At 33.2% G+C, this 20647-nt stretch overlaps 1 protein-coding gene across 1 annotated transcript; it reads right to left on the reverse strand.

Annotated features, from left to right (window-relative positions):
* Positions 1 to 14684: 14684 nt before the first annotated feature.
* LOC112696289 (F-box/LRR-repeat protein 17) lies at positions 14685 to 19447 on the reverse strand. Its single transcript, XM_025749001.3, has 11 exons — positions 18613 to 19447; positions 18134 to 18235; positions 17648 to 17792; positions 17347 to 17531; positions 16538 to 16642; positions 16219 to 16316; positions 15916 to 16133; positions 15760 to 15826; positions 15555 to 15640; positions 15248 to 15349; positions 14685 to 14990 (listed from the first exon to the last, which is right to left on the reverse strand). Exons 1-11 carry the CDS (start codon positions 19224 to 19226, stop codon positions 14925 to 14927), a joined length of 1788 nt encoding a protein of 595 aa, XP_025604786.1. The 5' UTR covers positions 19227 to 19447; the 3' UTR covers positions 14685 to 14924.
* Between the last annotated feature and the right edge of the window lie 1200 nt (positions 19448 to 20647).

Genomic DNA, 20647 nt, shown 5'->3' on the forward strand with positions numbered 1-20647 from the left:
ACAAATTATAGCTACCAATTATATAGCTATACATTATTTTGGACCACACTAACAAAATCACAAATACATGAATCCAAAGCCAACTTATATATATATGAGAGATGCATATGCATATGATAAATGAAAGTAAGAGTTGCAATGATAGAAAGTAATGATATAGAAATTCAAAAAAAATAGTATATGTGTTTGCTTCTACAATTATATGATAGAAGAAAAAGTTGGCATGGTATAGAATAAACGGATAAGATTAAGTGCGTAAAATGTGTTCTACATGTCTAATTAGTTATAGAGACCAATAAAATAATTTCATTGTTTAAGCTTTTATGAATCTAGAAAATTCAATTATATACACTTTTTTTCTTGTCCTAATTAATTATAGTAAAGCATTTTTTCTATATTTAAAATAGTAAAATTCAACCTAATAATAAATTAATAAATAAAGCAAAACAATTATTTGTTAATATATGACTCTGAATTATTAATTAATTAAGTTTTGTAATTCATAAATCTAAAATGTTATCCCAACCCATAGAATATAAGTGATAAGCTGGCCACCAAAAAGATCGTATTGGAAGAATTTACTGGCATTCCAATAAATTAGTTATTATATTCAATTTAATTAACATGTGTTTTGATATTGGAGGCAAGTCCCTGAAGAATGTTCATCAAATATTTTGCTCTAAATGTACGTGTTCTGATATATATTGGAGGTAAGTCCTTAATGAAATAAAATGTTTTGCCTTGAATGCACGTGTTCTGTGTTCTGATACTGGAGGCAAGTCCTTAAAGAAAGTTCAAGAAATGTTTTGCCGACTTCAACTACTATTTCTCTAGTGATCATGTACACAATGCAGGTGCTGAGTTCAACCAGCAAAAAGCAAAATAGTGGTACTTCGCTTTTCAAAAACCTAACCGCCATGGTTTGTGCGGGCATTCTGATACTTGAAACAAGTCCTTGAAAAAGATTCATGAAATATTTTGCCCTGAATGCACGCGTTCTGATACTCGAGTTTTATAAGAGTGATATTTATACGTTTTTATAATATATTTTTTCAATATATTAAAATAGAGTTAAATGTAGCCTCTAGATTTATTCTTAACTTTCTAAATTTCTAGCATGATGCCACGTCAGCTTAAGTGGTTCTATATTTATTGTTAGTCTTTTACTCCACTTTCTTCATAAGTGGCTCTAATAAATTTAAATATTATTCTTCAAATACAATAAAAACCAAACATTACAAGGAATAAATTCAATGTAATAAAATGACATAATATTACATTAGTCATTAGTCATTTATGGCTGAAAAAAAATATTCGATAATTATAATTAGAATTATTTTCGGTAGTATATGTTAAAATAATTTATTTAGTGATAATTGAGATAAATAAGTTGTAAGATTTATAAAAAAAGTTTAAATCGTTAGAATCTACTCTTTAATTTTTTTTTTCATTAGCAACACATCATACAGTTGTAATAATAAAAAAATAATTATGTAATCAAATATTACAACAGTAACTATAATGGTCACTTTAATAGTCACAAATAACAAAAAAATAATATAACTCCGCGCATCGCGTGAGTCAAAATCTAGTTACATAATGATAGTAGTTGTTTAACCTTTTTTAAATGCATGGTTGAGTTCTTGTGTTATACATGGGTTGAAACTTGAAACTACATTTTACTCTGTAACGTGATAGTTGAAAATTTTTCTTAATTATAACTTTGGATACACACACATGACAATTCTACTAACACATGTTCATACTAAATACCAGCTCAAACATTTAATATTAATTAAGTACCAAATTGACAATGATTTAGTTTCAAGAATTTTATTCTATTTGCTCTAATCCAATCCCTCACACTAATGCATGTTTCATAGAAAATCTTTTTTCAAATACCATTTTCCTTGTCTTTATTGCCTGTAATATCAGACAACCAAATATTTCACAACTTTAGATACAACTCTGTGAATATAATTAGATTTGTTTGCTTAACATCATTTCTTAAAATCAGAAAACATTACTTAATGAAAGAAATTAAAGTAGTGTGTTGGACTATATCATTACAAAGAAACAAAAAAAAAACATATAACATGAAGTAACAACTAAAAAAAATTTTTATCAACAACTAATGAAATCAAACATAAGTTTTTGAATGACCTGGTCTTAATATCAGTGACCTCTATTGTTTTATTCCTTTCTATTATGATACCATTCATCCTAAAAGTTTAAGCTAATAGAAGAAGGCAATATGAATTGTTATATTTCTGACATTTCTCTCAAGTAATAAGAGTCTTTTTTGGATTTGCTTGATTTTTGCATAGGCTTTGTTTTCTCCTTTTATTTGTTTGTCTTATGCTATTTTTTCACTTTTGAAATTTACCAAAGATCGAATTCTAGACGTTTTGGACATAGAACTCTGGTATCATGTTATTAAACCACTCAACCAAACATTCTAAATAATAGAAAAGAAGCCAATCAATTAAACGGACCCTAAGAACTAGGAGAATGAGGACAAACCTATTTTTTTCAATTTGTATTTTTTGTAATGAGAGAAAGCAAAATTGTTTGGCAAAAGGTACCACTCATTATTCCAATCCACAAGCCTTTTCCTCTCAACTGTACCAAAAAATCTAATATAGCAGCAAGTGAAATTCTCAAAACATAATAAGCTTCAGTTCACATATGTTACTAACTTCTGCCAACCACATCCTCTAACAATACCTATATATTAACATGACCAAGTGTTACACTTCATAGAAAGACATGAATTATGCATTGAATAATAATGCCAAGAGATAAAAGAAAATTGCCAACTTGAAAAAATACCACGTAAGGTGTCTAATATAATAGAGACACATATCAAGGGAGCTATATCTGTGACATAATCCAACACGTCCTGCTCATAGCTAAAAACATACTTAAAATATTTTGGCACCCAAAAAATGATTGATCTCACCAGAAGAGCCTGTAAGCCTGCAAGAATCATGGAAACTACAACCGCCACTCGTGTTTCTCCTGGACTTCCAGTTCCCAATGCATTTGAAACTCTAGTGCTAAAAGAATTATCCAGAAAGAACAACAAAGTTCAATGACAAAAAGAAAAAAAAATATGTAACTGATGAAACAATATGTACATGATCATAAAAGTAAAAACTTGCTGCTGAGCCAGTTGCTTCTGAAATTGTGTAGATTTCCTCCAGTGATCATGTACACAATGCAGGTGTCGACTTCAACCAACAAAATGCAAAATGGTGGTACTCCACTTTTCATAACCTGACCGCCATGGTTGGTGCGAGTGTTCTGATATTAGATGCAAGCCCTTGAAGAAGGTTTATGAAATATTTTGTTCTGAATGCACGTGTTTTGACACTAGAGGCAAGTCCTTAAAAAAGGTATATGAAACATTTTGCTCTAAATTCATGTGTTTTGATACTGGTGGCAAGTCCGTGAAGAAATGAAATGTTTACGCTGAATGGACGTGTTCTAATACTTGAGGCAAGTCCTTGAAGAAGGTTTATGAAATATTTTTGCCGATTCCAACAACTATTGCCTCCATTGATCATGTACAGAATGCAAGTGCCGACTTCAACCAGCAAAATGCGAAATGGTGGTACTCCACATTTTATAACTTAACCACCATGGTTGGTGCGAGTGTTTTCATACTGGAGACAAGTCCTTGAAGAAGGTTCATAAAATGTTTTGTCCTGAATGCACGTGTTCTGATACTGGAAGCAAATCCTTGAAGAAATGAAATGTTTTATCCTGAATGGACGTATTCTGATAGTAAGGTAAGTCCTTGAAAAAGATTCATAAAATGTTTAGCCGACTTCAATGACTATTGCCTCAGTGATTATGTACACAATGCAGGTGCTGACTTCAACCAGCAAAATGTGAAATTATGGTACTCCACTTTTCACAACCTAATCGCCATGGATGGTGCGGGTATTCTGATACTGGAGGCAAGTCATTGAAAAAATGTTCATGAAATAACCGTTGAAGGCATTGTTGCTTGGATTTTCAGCACCACATTGTCCCCTGCATATGCATATGCCACGGCTCCTAATGCAGAGAAGAAATTGAGCATACCATCACTAGTGCTTTTCATCTTTACGCTATAAAACATGCTGATCTGATCCCTTTCTTGATGGAGGTAGCCCAAGCAATGAACGAGTATGTTAGAGACATCACAACTGCACTAATTGAGATGGCAGAAATTGAGTTGAAGTTAGGGAGCTGTGCAAGTACCAAGTTGAGGGAAGCAAAGACCATGATCCAATAAGTGGTCCTAATTGGCTGCATTCAGGGCAAAAGGTTTCATGAACCTTCTTCAATGACTTGCCTCCAATCACCATGTAGATAATGTAGGTTCCAACTTCAACCAGCAGTTGTTGGAGAACAAGAATCCACAGACCAAACTTTTTTCCAAATTCTTCTTGCCTTAAGTCATCATACCTATCAAGTCTCTTCCCTCCCTGTACAATCTCATACATCTCAACTATTTGTCATAGTGTGTATAGCATGATAACCCATGACAGGATCATCACTGTGATTCTAGGACCCTGCATTCATTCATCTTCAATCAATTTCGTATTCATATATACTACGATAAACATCGTGTTAAACACCTACATACCATCCTCTCTAGTGATCATGTACACAATGCAGGTGTCGACTTCAACCAGCAAAATGCGAAATGGTGGTACTCTACTTTTCACAACCTGATCGTCATGGTTGATGCAGGTGTTCTGATACTAAAGGCAAGTCCTTGAAAAAGGTTCATGAAATGTTTTGTCCTGAATACATGTGTTCTGATACTAGAAGCAAGTTCTTGAAGAAATGAAATTTTTTACGCCAAATGGATGTGTTCTAATACTGGAGGCAAGTCCTTTAAGAAGGTTCATAAAATGTTTTGCCAATTTCAATGACTATTGCCTCTAGTGATCATGTACACAATGCAGGTGCCGACTTCAACCAACAAAATGGTGGTACTTCGCTTTCCACAACCTGACCGCCATGGTTGGTGCGGGTGTTCTGATACTGGAGGCAAGTCTGTGAAGAAAAGTTCGTGAAATATTTTGCCCTGACTGTACCTGTTCTGATACTCGAGTTTTATAAGAGTGATATGTAGTTTTATATGAGTGATATTTATATGTTTTTATAATATATTTTTTTAATATATTAAAATAGAGATAAATGTAACCTCTAGATTCAATCTTAGCTTTCCAAGTTTCTAGCATGATGCCACATCAGCATAAGTGGCTCTATATTCATTGTTAGTCTTTTACTCCTCTTTATTCATAAGTGGCTCTAATAAATTTTAATATTATTCTTCAAATACAATAAAAATCAAATGTTACAAGGAATAAAATTCAATGTAATAAAATGACATAATATTACATTAGTCATTAGTCATTTATTGCTGAAAAAAATATTCGTTAATTATAATTAGAATTATTTTCGGTAGTATATATTAAAATAATTTATTTAGTGATAAATGATATAAATAAGTTGTAAGATTTATAAAGAAAGTTTAAATCGTTAGAATCTACTCTTTAATTTACTCATTAGCAACACATCATACAGTTGTAATAATAAAAAAAATTAATTATATAATCAGATATTCGAACGGTAATAATAACAATCAGTTTAACCGTCACCAATAACAAAAAAATAATATAACCCCACGCATCGAGCTAGTCAAAATCTAGTTATATGTTGATTCTCATTATAATAGTAATTATTTAACCTTTTTAAACGCATGTTTAAGTTCTTGTGTTATATATGCTGTATATTAGGGTTGAAACTTGAAACTACATTTTACTCTGTAACGTGATAGTTGAAAAATTTTCTTAATTATAACTTTGGATACACACACATGACAATTCTACTAACACATGTTTATACTAAATATTAGCTCAAACATTTAATATTAGTTAAGTGCCAAATGGACAATGATTTAGCTTCAAGAATTTTATTCTATGTGCTCAAATCTAATCCCTCAGACTAATGCATGTTCCACATAAAATATTTCTTCAAATACCCTTTTCCTTGCCTTTATTCCCTGCAATATCAGACAACCAAAGATTTTATAGTTTCAGATGTAACTTTGTAAATATAATTAGATTTGTTTGCTTGACATCATTTCTTGAAACCAGAAAATATTACTTAATGTTTTACGCTGAATGGACTTGTTCTAATACTTGAGGCAAGTCCTTGAATAAGGTTCATGAGATGTTTTGCCGACTTCAACAACTATTGTCACCAGTGATCATATACACAATGCAGTTGTCAACTTCAACCAACAAAATACGAAATGGTAGTACTCTCCTTTTCACAACCTGACTGCCATAGTTGTACAAGTATTTTCATACTGGAGACAAGTCCTTGAAGAAGGTTCAAGAAATATTTTGCCTTGAATACATGTGTTCTGATACTGGCTCCTTGAAGAAATGAAATGTTTTACGCTAAATGGACATGTTCTGATACTAGAGGTAAGTCCTTGAAGAAGGTTCATAAAATGTTTGACCGACTTCAACGACTATTGCCTCCAGTGATATGTGCACAATGCAAGTGCTGACTTCAATTAATAAGCAAAATGTGAAATTGTGGTACTCCACTTTTCACAACCTGATCGCCATGGTTGGTGCGGGTATTCTGATACTGAAGGCAACTCCTTGAAGAAAGGTTCATGAAATAGCCGTTGAAGGCATTGTTGCTTGGATTTTCGACACCACGTTGTTCCCTGCATATGCATATGCCATGTCTCCCAATGCAGAGAAGAAATTGAACATACCATCATTAGTCCTTTTCATCTTTACGCTATAAGACACGTCTGGTCTAATCCCTTTCTTGATGGAAGCCCCAAGTGATGAACGAGTATGTCAGAGACATCACAACTGCACTAATTGAGATGGCAGAAATTGAGTTGAAGTTAGGGAGCTATGCAAGCACCAAGTTGAGGGAAGCAAAGACCATGATCCAATAAGTAGTCCTAATTGGCTGCATTCAGGGCATAAGGTTTCATGAACCTTCTTCAATTACTTGCCTCCAATCACCATATAGATAATGTAGATTCCAACTTCAACCAGCAGTTGTTGGGGAACCACAATCCACAGACCAAGCTTTTTTCTAAATGCTTCTTGCCTTAAGTCGTGATACCTATCAAGTCTCTTCCCTCCCGGTACCATCTCATGCATCTCAACTATTTACCAGAGTGTGTACAACGTGATAACCCATAACATGATCATCACCTGATTCTAGGACCACTGCATTCATGCATCTTCAATCAATTTTGTATTCATATATACTACAATAAACATCGTGTTAAACACCTACATACCATCCTCTCTAGTGATCATGTACATAATGCAGGTGTCGACTTCAACCAGCAAAATGCGAAATGGTAGTACTCTACTTTTCACAACTTGATTGCCATGGTTGATGCTGGTGTTCTGATACTAGAGACAAATCCTTGAAAAAGGTTCATGAAATATTTTGTCCTGAATACATGTGTTCTAATACTAGAAGCAAGTTCTTGAAGAAATGAAATTTTTTACGCCAAATGGATGTGTTCTAATACTGGAGGCAAGTCCTTTAAGAAGTTCATAAAATGTTTTGCCGATTTCAACGATTATTGCCTTCAGTGATCATGTACACAATGCAGGTGCCGAATTCAACCAGCAAAATGGTGGTACTTTGCTTCCCACAACCTGACCGCCATGGTTGGTGCGGGTGTTCTGATACTAGAGGCAAGTCTGTGAAGAAAGTTCATGAAATATTTTGCTCTAACTGTACCCGTTCTGATACTCGAGTTTTATAAGAGTGATATGTAGTTTTATAAGAGTGATATTTATATGTTTTTATAATATATTTTTTTAATATATTAAAATAGAGATAAATATAACATCTAGATTCAATCTTAGCTTTCCAAGTTTCTAGCATGATGCCACATCAGCATAAGTGGCTCTATATTCATTGTTAGTCTTTTACTTCTCTTTCTTCATAAGTGGCTCTAATAAATTTTAATATTAATCTTCAAATACAATAAAAATCAAATTTTACAAGGAATAAAATTCAATGTAATAAAATGACATAATATTACATTAGTCATTAGTCATTTATTGCTAAAAAAATATTCGTTAATTATAATAAGAATTATTTTCAGTAGTATATATTAAAATAATTTATTTAGTGATAAATGACATAAATAAGTTGTAATATTTATAAAAAAAGTTTAAATCGTTAGAATCTACTCTTTAATTTATTCATTAGCAACACATCATACAGTTGTAATAATAAAAAAAATTAATTATATAATCAGATATTCGAACGGAAATAATAACAGTCGGTTTAACCATCACCAATAACAAAAAAATAATATAACTCCACGCATCGAGCTAGTCAAAATCTAGTTATATGTTGATTCTCATTATAATAGTAATTATTTAACCTTTTTAAACGCATGTTTAAGTTCTTGTGTTATATATGTTGTATATTAGGGTTGAAACTTGAAACTACATTTTACTCTATAACGTGATAGTTGAAAAATTTTCTTGATTATAACTTTGGATAAACACAAATGACAATTCTACTAACACATGTTCATACTAAATATCAGCTCAAACATTTAATATTAGTTAAGTGCCAAACGGACAATGATTTAGCTTCAAGAATTTTACTCTATGTGCTCCAATCCAATTCCTCAGACTAATGCATGTTCCACATAAAATATTTCTTCAAATACCATTTTCCTTGCCTTTATTGCCTGCATTATCAGACAACCAAAGATTTTATAGTTTTAGATGTAACTTTGTAAATATAATCAGATTTGTTTGCTTGACATCATTTCTTGAAACCAGAAAACATTACTTAATGTTTTACGCTGAATGGACCTGTTCTAATACTTGAGACAAGTCCTTGAATAAGGTTCATGAGATGTTTTGCCGACTTCAACAACTATTGTCTCCAATGATCATATACACAATGCAGTTGTCGACTTCAACCAACAAAATACAAAATGGTGGTACTCTCCTTTTCACAACCTGACTGCCATGGTTGTACAAGTGTTTTCATACTGGAAACAAGTCCTTGAAGAAGGTTCAAGAAATATTTTGCCTTGAATACACGTGTTCTGATACTGGCTCCTTGAAGAAATGAAATGTTTTACGCTAAATGCACGTGTTCTGATATTAGAGGTAAGTTCTTGAAGAAGGTTCATAAAATGTTTGGCTGACTTCAACGACTATTGCCTCCAGTGATCATGTGCACAATGCAAGTGCTGACTTCAACTAATAAGCAAAATGTGAAATTGTGGTACTCCACTTTCCACAACCTGATCGTCATGGTTGGTGCGGGTATTCTGATACTGAAGGCAAGTCCTTGAAGATATTGTTGCTTGGATTTCCGACACCACGTTGTTCCCGCATATGCATATGCCATGTCTCCCAATGCAGAGAAGAAATTGAACATACAATCATTAGTCCTTTTCATCTTTACACTATAAGACACGTCTGGTCTAATCCCTTTCTTGATGGAACCCCCAAGCGATGAACGACTATGTCAGAGACATCACAACTACACTAATTGAGATGGCAGAAATTGACTTGAAGTTAGGAAACTATGCAAGCACCAAGTTGAGGGAAGCAAAGACCATGATCTAATAAGTAGTCCTAATTGGCTGCATTCAGGGCATAAGGTTTCATGAACCTTATTCAATTACTTGCCTCCAATCACCATATAGATAATGTAGGTTCCAACTTCAACCAGCAGTTGTTGGGGAACCACAATCCACAGACCAAACTTTTTTCTAAATGCTTCTTGCCTTAAGTCGTGATACCTATCAAGTCTCTTCCCTCCCGGTACCATCTCATGCATCTCAACTATTTACCAGAGTGTGTACAACGTGATAACCCATGACATGATCATCACCTGATTCTAGGACCACTGCATTCATGCATCTTCAATCAATTTCGTATTCATATATACTACAATAAACATCGTGATAAACACCTACATACCATCCTCTCTAGTGATCATGTGCACAATGCAGGTGTCGACTTCAACCAGCAAAATGCGAAATGGTGGTACTCTACTTTTCACAACCTGATCGCCATGGTTGATGTAGGTGTTCTGATACTAGAGGCAAGTCCTTGAAAAAGGTTCATGAAATGTTTTACCCTGAATACATGTGTTCTAATTCTAGAAGCAAGTTCTTGAAGAAATGAAATTTTTTACGCCAAATGGATGTGTTCTAATACTGGAGGCAAGTCATTTAAGAAGGTTCATAAAATGTTTTGCCGATTTTAACGACTATTACCTCCAGTGATCATGTACACAATGCAGGTGCCGACTTCAACCAGCAAAATGGTGGCATTTCGCTTTCCACAACCTGACCGCCATGGTTGGTGCAGGTGTTCTGATACTGGAGGCAAGTCCATGAAGAAAGTTCATGAAATATTTTGCCCTGACTATACCCGTTCTGATACTCGAGTTTTATAAGAGTGATATGTAGTTTTATAGGAGTGATATTTATATGTTTTTATAATATATTTTTTTAATATATCAAAATAGAGATAAATGTAACCTCTAGATTTAATCTTAACTTTCCAAGTTTCTAGCATGATGCCACATCAGCATAAGTGGCTCTATATTCATTGTTAGTCTTTTACTTCTCTTTCTTCATAAGTGGCTCTAATAAATTTTAATATTATTTTTCAAATACAATAAAAACCAAATGTTACAAGGAATAAAATTCAATGTAATAAAATGACATAATATTACATTAATCATTAGTCATTTGTTGCTGAAAGAAATATTCGTTAATTATAATTAGAATTATTTTTGGTAGTATATATTAAAATAATTTATTTAGTGATAAATGATATAAATAAGTTGTAAGATTTATAAAGAAAGTTTAAATCGTTAGAATCTACTCTTTAATTTACTCATTAGCAACACATCATACATTTGTAATAATAAAAAAATTAATTATATAATCAAATATTCGAACGGTAATAATAACAATCAGTTTAACCGTCACCAATAACAAAAAAATAATATAACTCCACGCATCGAGCTAGTCAAAATCTAGTTATATGTTGATTCTCATTATAATAGTAATTATTTAATTTTTTTAAACGCATGTTTAAGTTCTTGTGTTATATATGCCATATATTAGGGTTGAAACTTGAAACTACATTTTACTCTGTAACGTGATAATTGAAAATTTTTCTTAATTATAACTTTGGATACACACATGACAATTCTACTAACACATGTTCATACTAAATATCTGCTCAGACATTTAATATTAGTTAAGTGCCAAATGGACAATGATTTAGCTTCAAGAATTTTACTCTATGTGCTCCAATCCAATCCCTCAGACTAATGCTTGTTCCAGATAAAATATTTCTTCAAATATCTTTTTCCTTGCCTTTATTGCCTGCAATATCAGACAACCAAAGATTTTATAGTTTTAGATATAACTTTATAAATATAATCAGATTTGTTTGCTTGACATCATTTCTTGAAACTAGAAAATATTACTTAATGTTTTACATTGAATGGACGTGTTCTAATACTTAAGGCAAGTCCTTGAATAAGGTTCATGAGATGTTTTGCCGACTTCAACAACTATTGTCTCCAGTGATCTTATACACAATGCAGGTGTCGACTTCAACCAGCAAAATACGAAATGGTGGTACTCTCCTTTTCACAACCTGACTGCCATGGTTGTACAAATGTTTTCATACTGGAGACAAGTCCTTGAAGAAGGTTCAAGAAATATTTTGCCTTGAATACACGTGTTATGATACTGGCTCCTTGAAGAAATGAGATGTTTTACGCTAAATGCACGTGTTCTGATACTAGAGGTAAGTCCTTGAAGAAAGTTCATAAAATGTTTGGCCGACTTTAACCACTATTGCCTCCAATGATCATGTGCACAATGCAGGTGCTGACTTCAACTAATAAGCAAAATGTGAAATTGTGGTACTCCACTTTCCACAACCTGATCGCCATGGTTGGTGCGGGTATTCTGATACTGAAGGCAAGTCCTTGAAGAAAGATTCATGAAATAGCCGTTGAATGCATTGTTGCTTGGATTTCCGACACCACGTTGTTCCCTACATATGCATATGCCACGTCTCCCAATGCAGAGAAGAAATTGAACATACCATCATTAGTCCTTTTCATCTTTACACTATAATACACGTTTGGACTAATCCCTTTCTTGATGGAAGCCCCAAACGATAAACGAGTATGTCAGAGACATCACAACTGCACTAATTGAGATGGCAAAAATTGAGTTGAAGTTAGGGAGCTATGCAAGTACCAAGTTGAGGGAAGCAAAGACCATGATCCAATAAGTAGTCCTAATTGGCTGCATTCAGGGCAAAAGGTTTCATGAACCTTCTTCAATTACTTGCCTCCAATCACCATATAGATAATGTAGGTTCCAACTTCAACCAGCAGTTGTTGGGGAACCACAATCCACAAACCAAGCTTTTTTCTAAATGCTTCTTGTCTTAAGTCGTGATACCTATCAAGTCGATCTCTTCCCTCCCGGTACCATCTCATGCATCTCAACTATTTACCAGAGTGTGTACAACGTGATAACCCATGACATGATCATCACCTGATTCTAGGACCCCTGCATTCATGCATCTTCAATCAATTTCGTATTCATATATACTACAATAAACATCGTGTTAAACACCTACATACCATCACATACGTGTTTTTTGCTGAAGGTTCATGAAATATTTTGTCTTGAATGTATGTGTTCTGATATTGGAGGCAAGTTCTTGAAGAAATAAAATGTTTTGCTCTGAATGCACGTGTTCTGATACTGGAGGCAAGTTCTTGAAGAAGGTTCATAAAATATTTGCCATGAATGCATGTTTTCTGATACTAAAAGCAAGTCCTTGAAGAAGGTTCATGAAATGTGTTACCCTGAATGCATGCATTCTGTTACTGAAGGCCGTGAAGATAGTAAGGAATTTGATGTATAGAAGATTATGGTTTCGTTATATTAAATCCAATGTCTCTCCCAAGTGAGATGGCTGACAACACAATTAAGAAACCGTCCATTATCATATGTTGTGTTTTATTTGATCTTTACAGTCATGAGCATCCAACATTAGAGAATGAAATTTAATTGCATTGCAATTCTAAGGGATATGCATCATGTTGGATCTAGCACTTCAACTAATGTGTTTTTTATCTACTTCGTAAATTTGGAAAATCTATAGTACATAAACCATTAGTTGAATTCTATGTGTATATTATATGAGAAAAAAATTGATGCATCTAATTATTATTAGGAACACATTAATATTGGGAGCAATAATCATAATTAATAAGTGAGCAACACTACTCTTAAATAGGGGACATATGTTTGAAATTTCAAGAAAATTATTAGAAACAATATACATATAAGAGAAAAAAAGTTTTATATCCAAATATAATTTGTATTGTGTATGTCTGAGTTTGTAACATAGAATGAAGTAAAATTTTAGATCTAATTTACCCATGTCTATAAACTCAAGCTAATTGAGAGCTAGAATTTGCTTGAAGAATTCTACCTGAATTAGTGAATTGTCAAATTGATTATATCTAACCTTAGTGGATCAAGATACTATTATTAGCTTAATTTTGTGCAGCTTCACTGCCAATTACAAAGCTATACATTTTTTTGAACTACACTAACAAAACCACAAATGCATGAATCTAAAGCCAACTCATTTATACATATATACATATGTGAGACATGCATATGCATATGATAAATGAAAGAAAAAATTGCAATGATGGAAAGCAATGATGTAAAGAGTAGAGACTCAAAAAAAGTAATATATGTGTTTGCTTCTTAAAAAAGGAATTCTCTCTTATTTAGTGAATTGTCGAATTGACTATATCTATCCTTAGTGGATAAAAATACTTTTATTAGTTTATTTTTTTCAGTCAAATTTTTATTTTCTAGTCATAACTGACTTCTTCTAACTACCGTTTATGCTAATGTATTTTAAAGTATTTTTGAACTTCTAAATGTATGTTGTGCATCTGTTAAAAAAATCTTATTTCAATATGTTAATAATATAAAATAATTTTATATTATCAATTTATTTTTCTCATTATCTAATAGAATTCTTAAAATAAAATAGAAAATAGAAAATTAAAAAAAAAACATGAATAAAGAGCCTATGAAATAGCTTTTACTTGATAGTGAGGCATTCACGTATATACTTAAGGGAAAATATGAGGAATATTTGTACAATGTATACAATGGAGGTTTATAGAATATTAGAAATATAATCATTAGTGCTACATTTTTCCTATCAACTAAAGTTTTGGTGATGAGTGATATTATGACATGATATTAGAGCACTAGATTCGAAAAGTCAAAAATTCGATTTTCGGTGGAAAAATGTTTATTATCCCTAATACTCGGATATGAAAACTTCATTCACCACTACACTACTAGTCCTCTATCCATTTACAATTTATGAGAAAAGAAACTATTTTGTTCCAACACCATGGCATTAAATTTTAAAAAATAAATTTTACTATCTATTTTACAAATAAGAAAAAAATTTACTTTTAAATTTTAATGCCACTAACTCTCTATGAATGTCATTTTTCCTAAAAAAAAAAGAAATGTTTATTTAATGCACTAATAGTTAGTTCAATATTGAATCATTTATATCAACTAAGCCAAATATACATGGCCGATTATGCAGACTGTATAGTTTTAACTACAATACTAAAACAAGAAAACGTTCCAATCTATTGCTCTTAGCTTATATGCTCCCCAGCACCAATTGGAAAACCTAACTTAAATATTTTGGGTACATAGTAGAGTTCAAATTATATCATACAAGATATTTTTCGTTATACATTACAATTAGTCAGTACGAGCATCAGTCCACAACCACATTACAAAGCCGTCTCTCAATTTTTCTCCGTTTATTATCATCTTCAAGTGACTGCAATATGAAATCAAATGTGGCTAGTTAGTTACCAAATAAAGAGTCATTCAAAACGAAAAAAAAAAAATGCTCTGCAAATTTTGGGACATCAAGCAAAGATGTTTTACTTAACAAAACGTGATACAAGTAATTGATGCACAAAATCAAATTTAGATAACAATGGTTACGGTGCATGCGAAATACAGAGATAACTTCCAACTAATATAACAAAAAAACAAGGTGACATAGACTAAACTTGCTATTATTGTTTTTACCTCGTTACTGAGTAAATGATGAGGAACCCGGACCCTTTTGGACCCGTCAGGTAAACGCTTACAAAGCAAAAGATTTTCCATGGCTGTATAAGCATTGCGGACCTGTAAACAAATTTAAAAACAACACATGAAAGAGTACACTCAATATTGGAAACATTCAATTATAAAAAAATCAAGACATTATTATGTAAACACTCTTTATCCATGATCTATTGGCTTTCTGTTCATAATAAAATTGACAAAATGAAGATTCTATCTCAAATGAAACATAGAATTAGAAAATACAGGAGGAAAACTGATATGCTACCTGATTTTGGATGGCCATAATTAGAAGATCCTGACAGCAAGATGCATGCACATTTTCCAAACCAGGGCACTGAAGTAACAGCCTCTCTAAATGATTCAATGATGGAAAAAAAAATCAGTCACTTGTGTAAATACTAAAAGTTGTCAAATTTTCAGCTAAAAAAGTATTGATCACAAAAGAACAGGGACATGAAAGAGGTACCTACCTGGATGCAAATTTCTACAAGAATTTAGGTTGAGATCAGTAAGTTGTGGGCAGTTTAAATATAAAGCCTGTGTATTAAACAAAACAACAAATTCTAAAAATTAGATGCTCGAGAAATAACATGCAGCAAAATAAACTCTTAATTTATAAAACTCACATCCAAGCCAGAACAACCCCATAAACTAAGTTTCTTTAAACGGCTATGTTTGATGATTAGCTTCTGGTTTGTTAGGTGACCATTAGCAATAGATCTGTGTTGTGATTCACAACTATTGTCGTCTCCAGTCGGATTGTCGGAATTAGGATCACATATGGTCATACCACAGTCCATAAGTTCAAGGTTTGGTAACTGAGCCATAGCGAATTGAATACCACCTGAAACACATGACAGCATATTAATAAGCAGAAACTAAACCAATGGAAATTTGTCAGGTAGCTGAATTAATAAAATGTTCCTTACTTGAAGACACACAGGGGCAAAGAGCAAGAAGTAGTCTTGTCAATGTTTCACTGAATACATTGCAAATCATTCCAATGCCACTGTCACTTATGCCAGATCTGAGATATAAGTTACAATTAAACATACTTTCAGAAACAGATAGATAAAGCAGAGAGTTATATTCATACAAGCATTTTAACAATGTGTCTCTAATCATTTGGTTTCCTTTATCTTTGTATACATTGTCGAATTGCCAAGTATTTTAGCTGTCTACAAGGCCAATGCATTTCATATTTCCTATAGAGAAACTTGAGGACAGTTAGCATGAAAGGACACATACCCACTGAGATCAAGTAATTCCAAATTTGGGTAGCTTGAAGCAATTGCAGCAACAGATGCATCAGTTATTTCAGATCCAAGAACAAGTGAAAGCATTCGCAACTCCCTGATCAATGGTATATAAACAAAAACTTCGTCAAACTTATCACACTGGAGGATGTTACCAATATAAAGTATGGCAACAAAATAAAATTACAATAATTGCAACTCAGATCATACTATATAATCCACTCATAGATAAGATTTTGAGAGTTCAATTACGCAGCTTAAATGTGGGCAAAGTTGAATGTCCAAGTGGTGATTGATTGCTTTTAATTGGCATCTACTTCAGCCTTTTTTTAAGTGCAATAATGATTTTGTATAACTTTAGTTATAATTCCATGTGTCAATATGAGAAAACAGGTGAAATGAGACTTTGTAGTCATATTAAAAAATCATAGTCACCTAGTTCAGCGTATATGCAAGAGCCTTAAATAGACAACAAAATTTATATATTCAATTAGGGAAAAAATTGGAAGCCAACTTTTAACAACCTATAATTAGTTACTATTTCACCATTCTTTGAATTTTCCTTTCTCACCCTTATCCTTTGACCATCCACTGCTTTATTAGTTGATTTTAAGTTTTTTCTAAAAAAAATTATTCCTTAGCAAAACCGATTCCATTAAATGATGGCCAAATGATGTCATAAATTGATTTTATAGTCATTATATTGCATTCAGTTTTCACTTTTGTGTAACAAATGTTATTTCACGAATCTGATGCTATTAAAGAAACAGGTGTCCAGATCCCCCCCATATTTGGACAAACCTTAAATGCGCAGCCGTAATAGCAAGCACAACAGCATGAGAAAGGTGCATTGAAGATATATGTATGTTCTGCAAACTGGGGCAACTTCTTCCCAAACCTTCCATCAAAGTTTTGAGATCAGTACCATCATTTTCTTGACGAGAGAACTCCAAGGAAATCTCTCTTAACTGGGGACAGTTAAAGACCTACCATTTCAAAGTATCTGTTAGTAACTGAATGTTAACTCAAGGGGAAATATCATTTGAAAAAAAAAATCACCGCACCATGCAAAATTAAAAGAAAAATAAGAGAAAGTAATCACCATCTTTGAAAGAGAGAACAAATCTGACAGCCAAAGCGTGGAAAGACTAGATGAACAAAGAACAAGACGGCCTAGATTACAGCAACCTTCCATCTTGAGGCTCTTTAGACTTTTCTTTTCCGAAACAAATCGACTTAATTCATCCCTGCATTTTCAAAGTGGCAGGTTGGACAAAGCCAGATGGAAAAATATATATAAAATAAAATAAAATCTCTGGTTTATGGTTCATACTTAAAAAAAAAAAAAAAAAAAAAAAAAAAAAAAAAAAAAACTTTTAGCTCTTAATATGTATTGTACTGAACAGAACAGATATAACAAAGTAGATGTTTGTCTTTCTTTACAAGAAAATACTACAAGCTTAAGTGCTTAAGCACCAACACAAGACACATTATATACCATACATATGCTTACATAATCAAACCACGTATAGCAAATCAGCCACAATCATGGTGGGAAATGTATAAAGGTTTAGAAAATGAATAGTACCCATTGATCCGATTGATAGCAGTGTCAGTGGTCGAGATCTCCATGTACTCCAGATTGGGGCATGAGAAGGCAATGCAAGCCAACATGGTTGAATCCACATCACTAGAAACCAACGAAAAACACAGCTTAGACTTATAACCTCAATCATATTATCACTCTTTTTTTGGATTAACAGATTCACATGGTTTCTCCTCAAATCAAAAGCATGGATTTTTTTTTCTTTTGTATGTTTTGATTAGGTCACGGTTCGAATTGTATCAGCACTCTTAGATTTATCCTATTCTTCCATCAAATAATCTATCCATCTCAAATATTAAAAATTTCAAAAAGTATATGCATCTTTGTGCCACAAGAATAATTGGCCAAAAAAAGTTTTTGGTTGAATCTTCGATGATTTAGATTAAGTTCTGTTCCATTTAAACAGTATCAACAACACAAAACTGAAGATCTTGATAGAATCCAGTGAATTGAATCCACACCTCTCCATTTTAATAGAGAGCTTCACAATTCCCGGGCACTTCTGCAACATCGACGCAACAGAACCCACCTGAACTCTCGCCGGAACCCTAACATTCAACTCCTCTGCTGCCCTCCACAACCTCTTCGTCGTCTCCCTCCAAACTCTACTCACCCTTGCCGCAGACAATAGCCCCGCCGGCGGCAGCCTCCTCAGCACTTCCCACAGAAGGCTCATCGGCAAACCGCTAGAATCTAAATCCAGATCCAGATCGAGATCGGATTCGGGAAATGCACCTCCAGCATCTCCTCCGGCAAGGTCCATCAGGTCGTCATCGAAGCCACCGCCGGCGACGGCGTCTTCAAACGAAAGCGCACGGCGGAGGTTAGGCGGGGGCTGGCGCACCAGGGAAGCAGAAGAAGGAGCTGCGGAAACGGCAGAGAAGGTGGAGAGAGAAGAATGAGAAGGGGACGTGGGGGTTTTGACGTTGCAGTTATGTCCCTTCTTGGGGAGACCGCAGCGGCCGCAGTTGTAACTGCCGCGCTTCTTGCCGCGCTTTGCGTCCGCGGATGAGGCGTCGTATGCGGCAGATCCATCGGTGGGGGCGATGTGGGTTTGGGGGCGGAGGTGGTTCATTGGTGTGTGAAAGTGTGGTTTTGGTTGGCAGAATGGAAAATGGAGGGAGGTGAGGGTAAAATATTAACACGTAGCGCGGGAGACTTGCCGCGCATTCTTGTTTTGTTTCCCTCTTGTTTTATGTTTTACTTTTTTGTCTTAGTGTTTGAAAATTTTATTCTGGAGCTTCTTTTGTCGCATGTCATAAGTTATCTATCTAATTATCTATTACTAATTTTACTATTGGGAAGTAGTGAGCAATAAGAAATATAAAAATGATGATTTAATAATAGTCTTCCTTCCAACTAAGTCTTAGAGTAATTTCTAAAATTCACCGCTTGTAATAAATTTTTTTTGATATTTTGATTATACCACACACAATTTTTAAATTAAAAAAATTACATTTCATTAGCCACATTTTTCTTTTTTTGTTAAATTATTTTTTCATACAGTGAATTACCTAACACATCCTTTTCATATTAGATTAGACAAAATAATATTATTTTAGTTTTAATATTAAATACTTGATAAAATGACATCGATTAATTTTAATGGTCATATATTTTTCATGAAGATAAGATATTTTGCGATTTATTAAAATTAAATGTCATTGTTTCATCAAATATTTAAGGTCAAAATTTAAAATTAAACCAATGATATTTTGTTTAGTCTAATATAAAAGAACATGTGTCAAACTACTCACAATATGACAAATAACTCTAGAAAAAAAATAAGAATTAATATGGGGCAATTTACTAAAATAAATAATTTAGCTTCCAATTTTATTAGAATATATATTTTGCAAAATAAATTATTAAAATGATTTTTTTTATAAATTATGTAAACCACAACAAGAGACTCACAGTTTACAAATGAACGTAAATCACTATAGGGGTCTCGTTCGAAGCCAAACTGCATATAATCCGCGGTAGGAGTATCGCGGCTTGTGTGTGAATTGCAAACGTCCATAAACCGCGACCATTTTTGCTTCTGTATCTCCATTTTCTTGTTCTGCATCACCATGATCACTATACCCCTCGTATTAGTATTGCTTGATTATATCCCATCATGCTCCACAATTCTCAAGTTATTCCATTTTCTCTTTTTCGACCTTTTTTAGTATTTTGTTTCAATTTTATCAAAATATCAATTTTTTTGGACTTGTGATGTTGTGTTTATTTATTTAGTTTTTTTTTCCGGGCTATGTCTTCTCTAACTATTGGCTCATTTCATTAGCTAAGTTCTATGTCATTTTATCAAGGGAATCTCAATGATGCTCCTGATTCTTACTTCAAGTTTAAGAATAATTTATTTTTATATAATATCAAATATGAAATAAATTACAATCTTAAAATAATTAATTGCATTTATCCAAGTCCCTTCCATTCCACGCCCCACATACTCGTTTGTGTACACGCGCCTAATATAACGTATATAACATA

The sequence above is a fragment of the Arachis hypogaea genome, chromosome 6 (genome assembly GCF_003086295.3).
Source record: "Arachis hypogaea cultivar Tifrunner chromosome 6, arahy.Tifrunner.gnm2.J5K5, whole genome shotgun sequence".
In the NCBI taxonomy this organism is placed as follows: domain Eukaryota; kingdom Viridiplantae; phylum Streptophyta; class Magnoliopsida; order Fabales; family Fabaceae; genus Arachis; species Arachis hypogaea.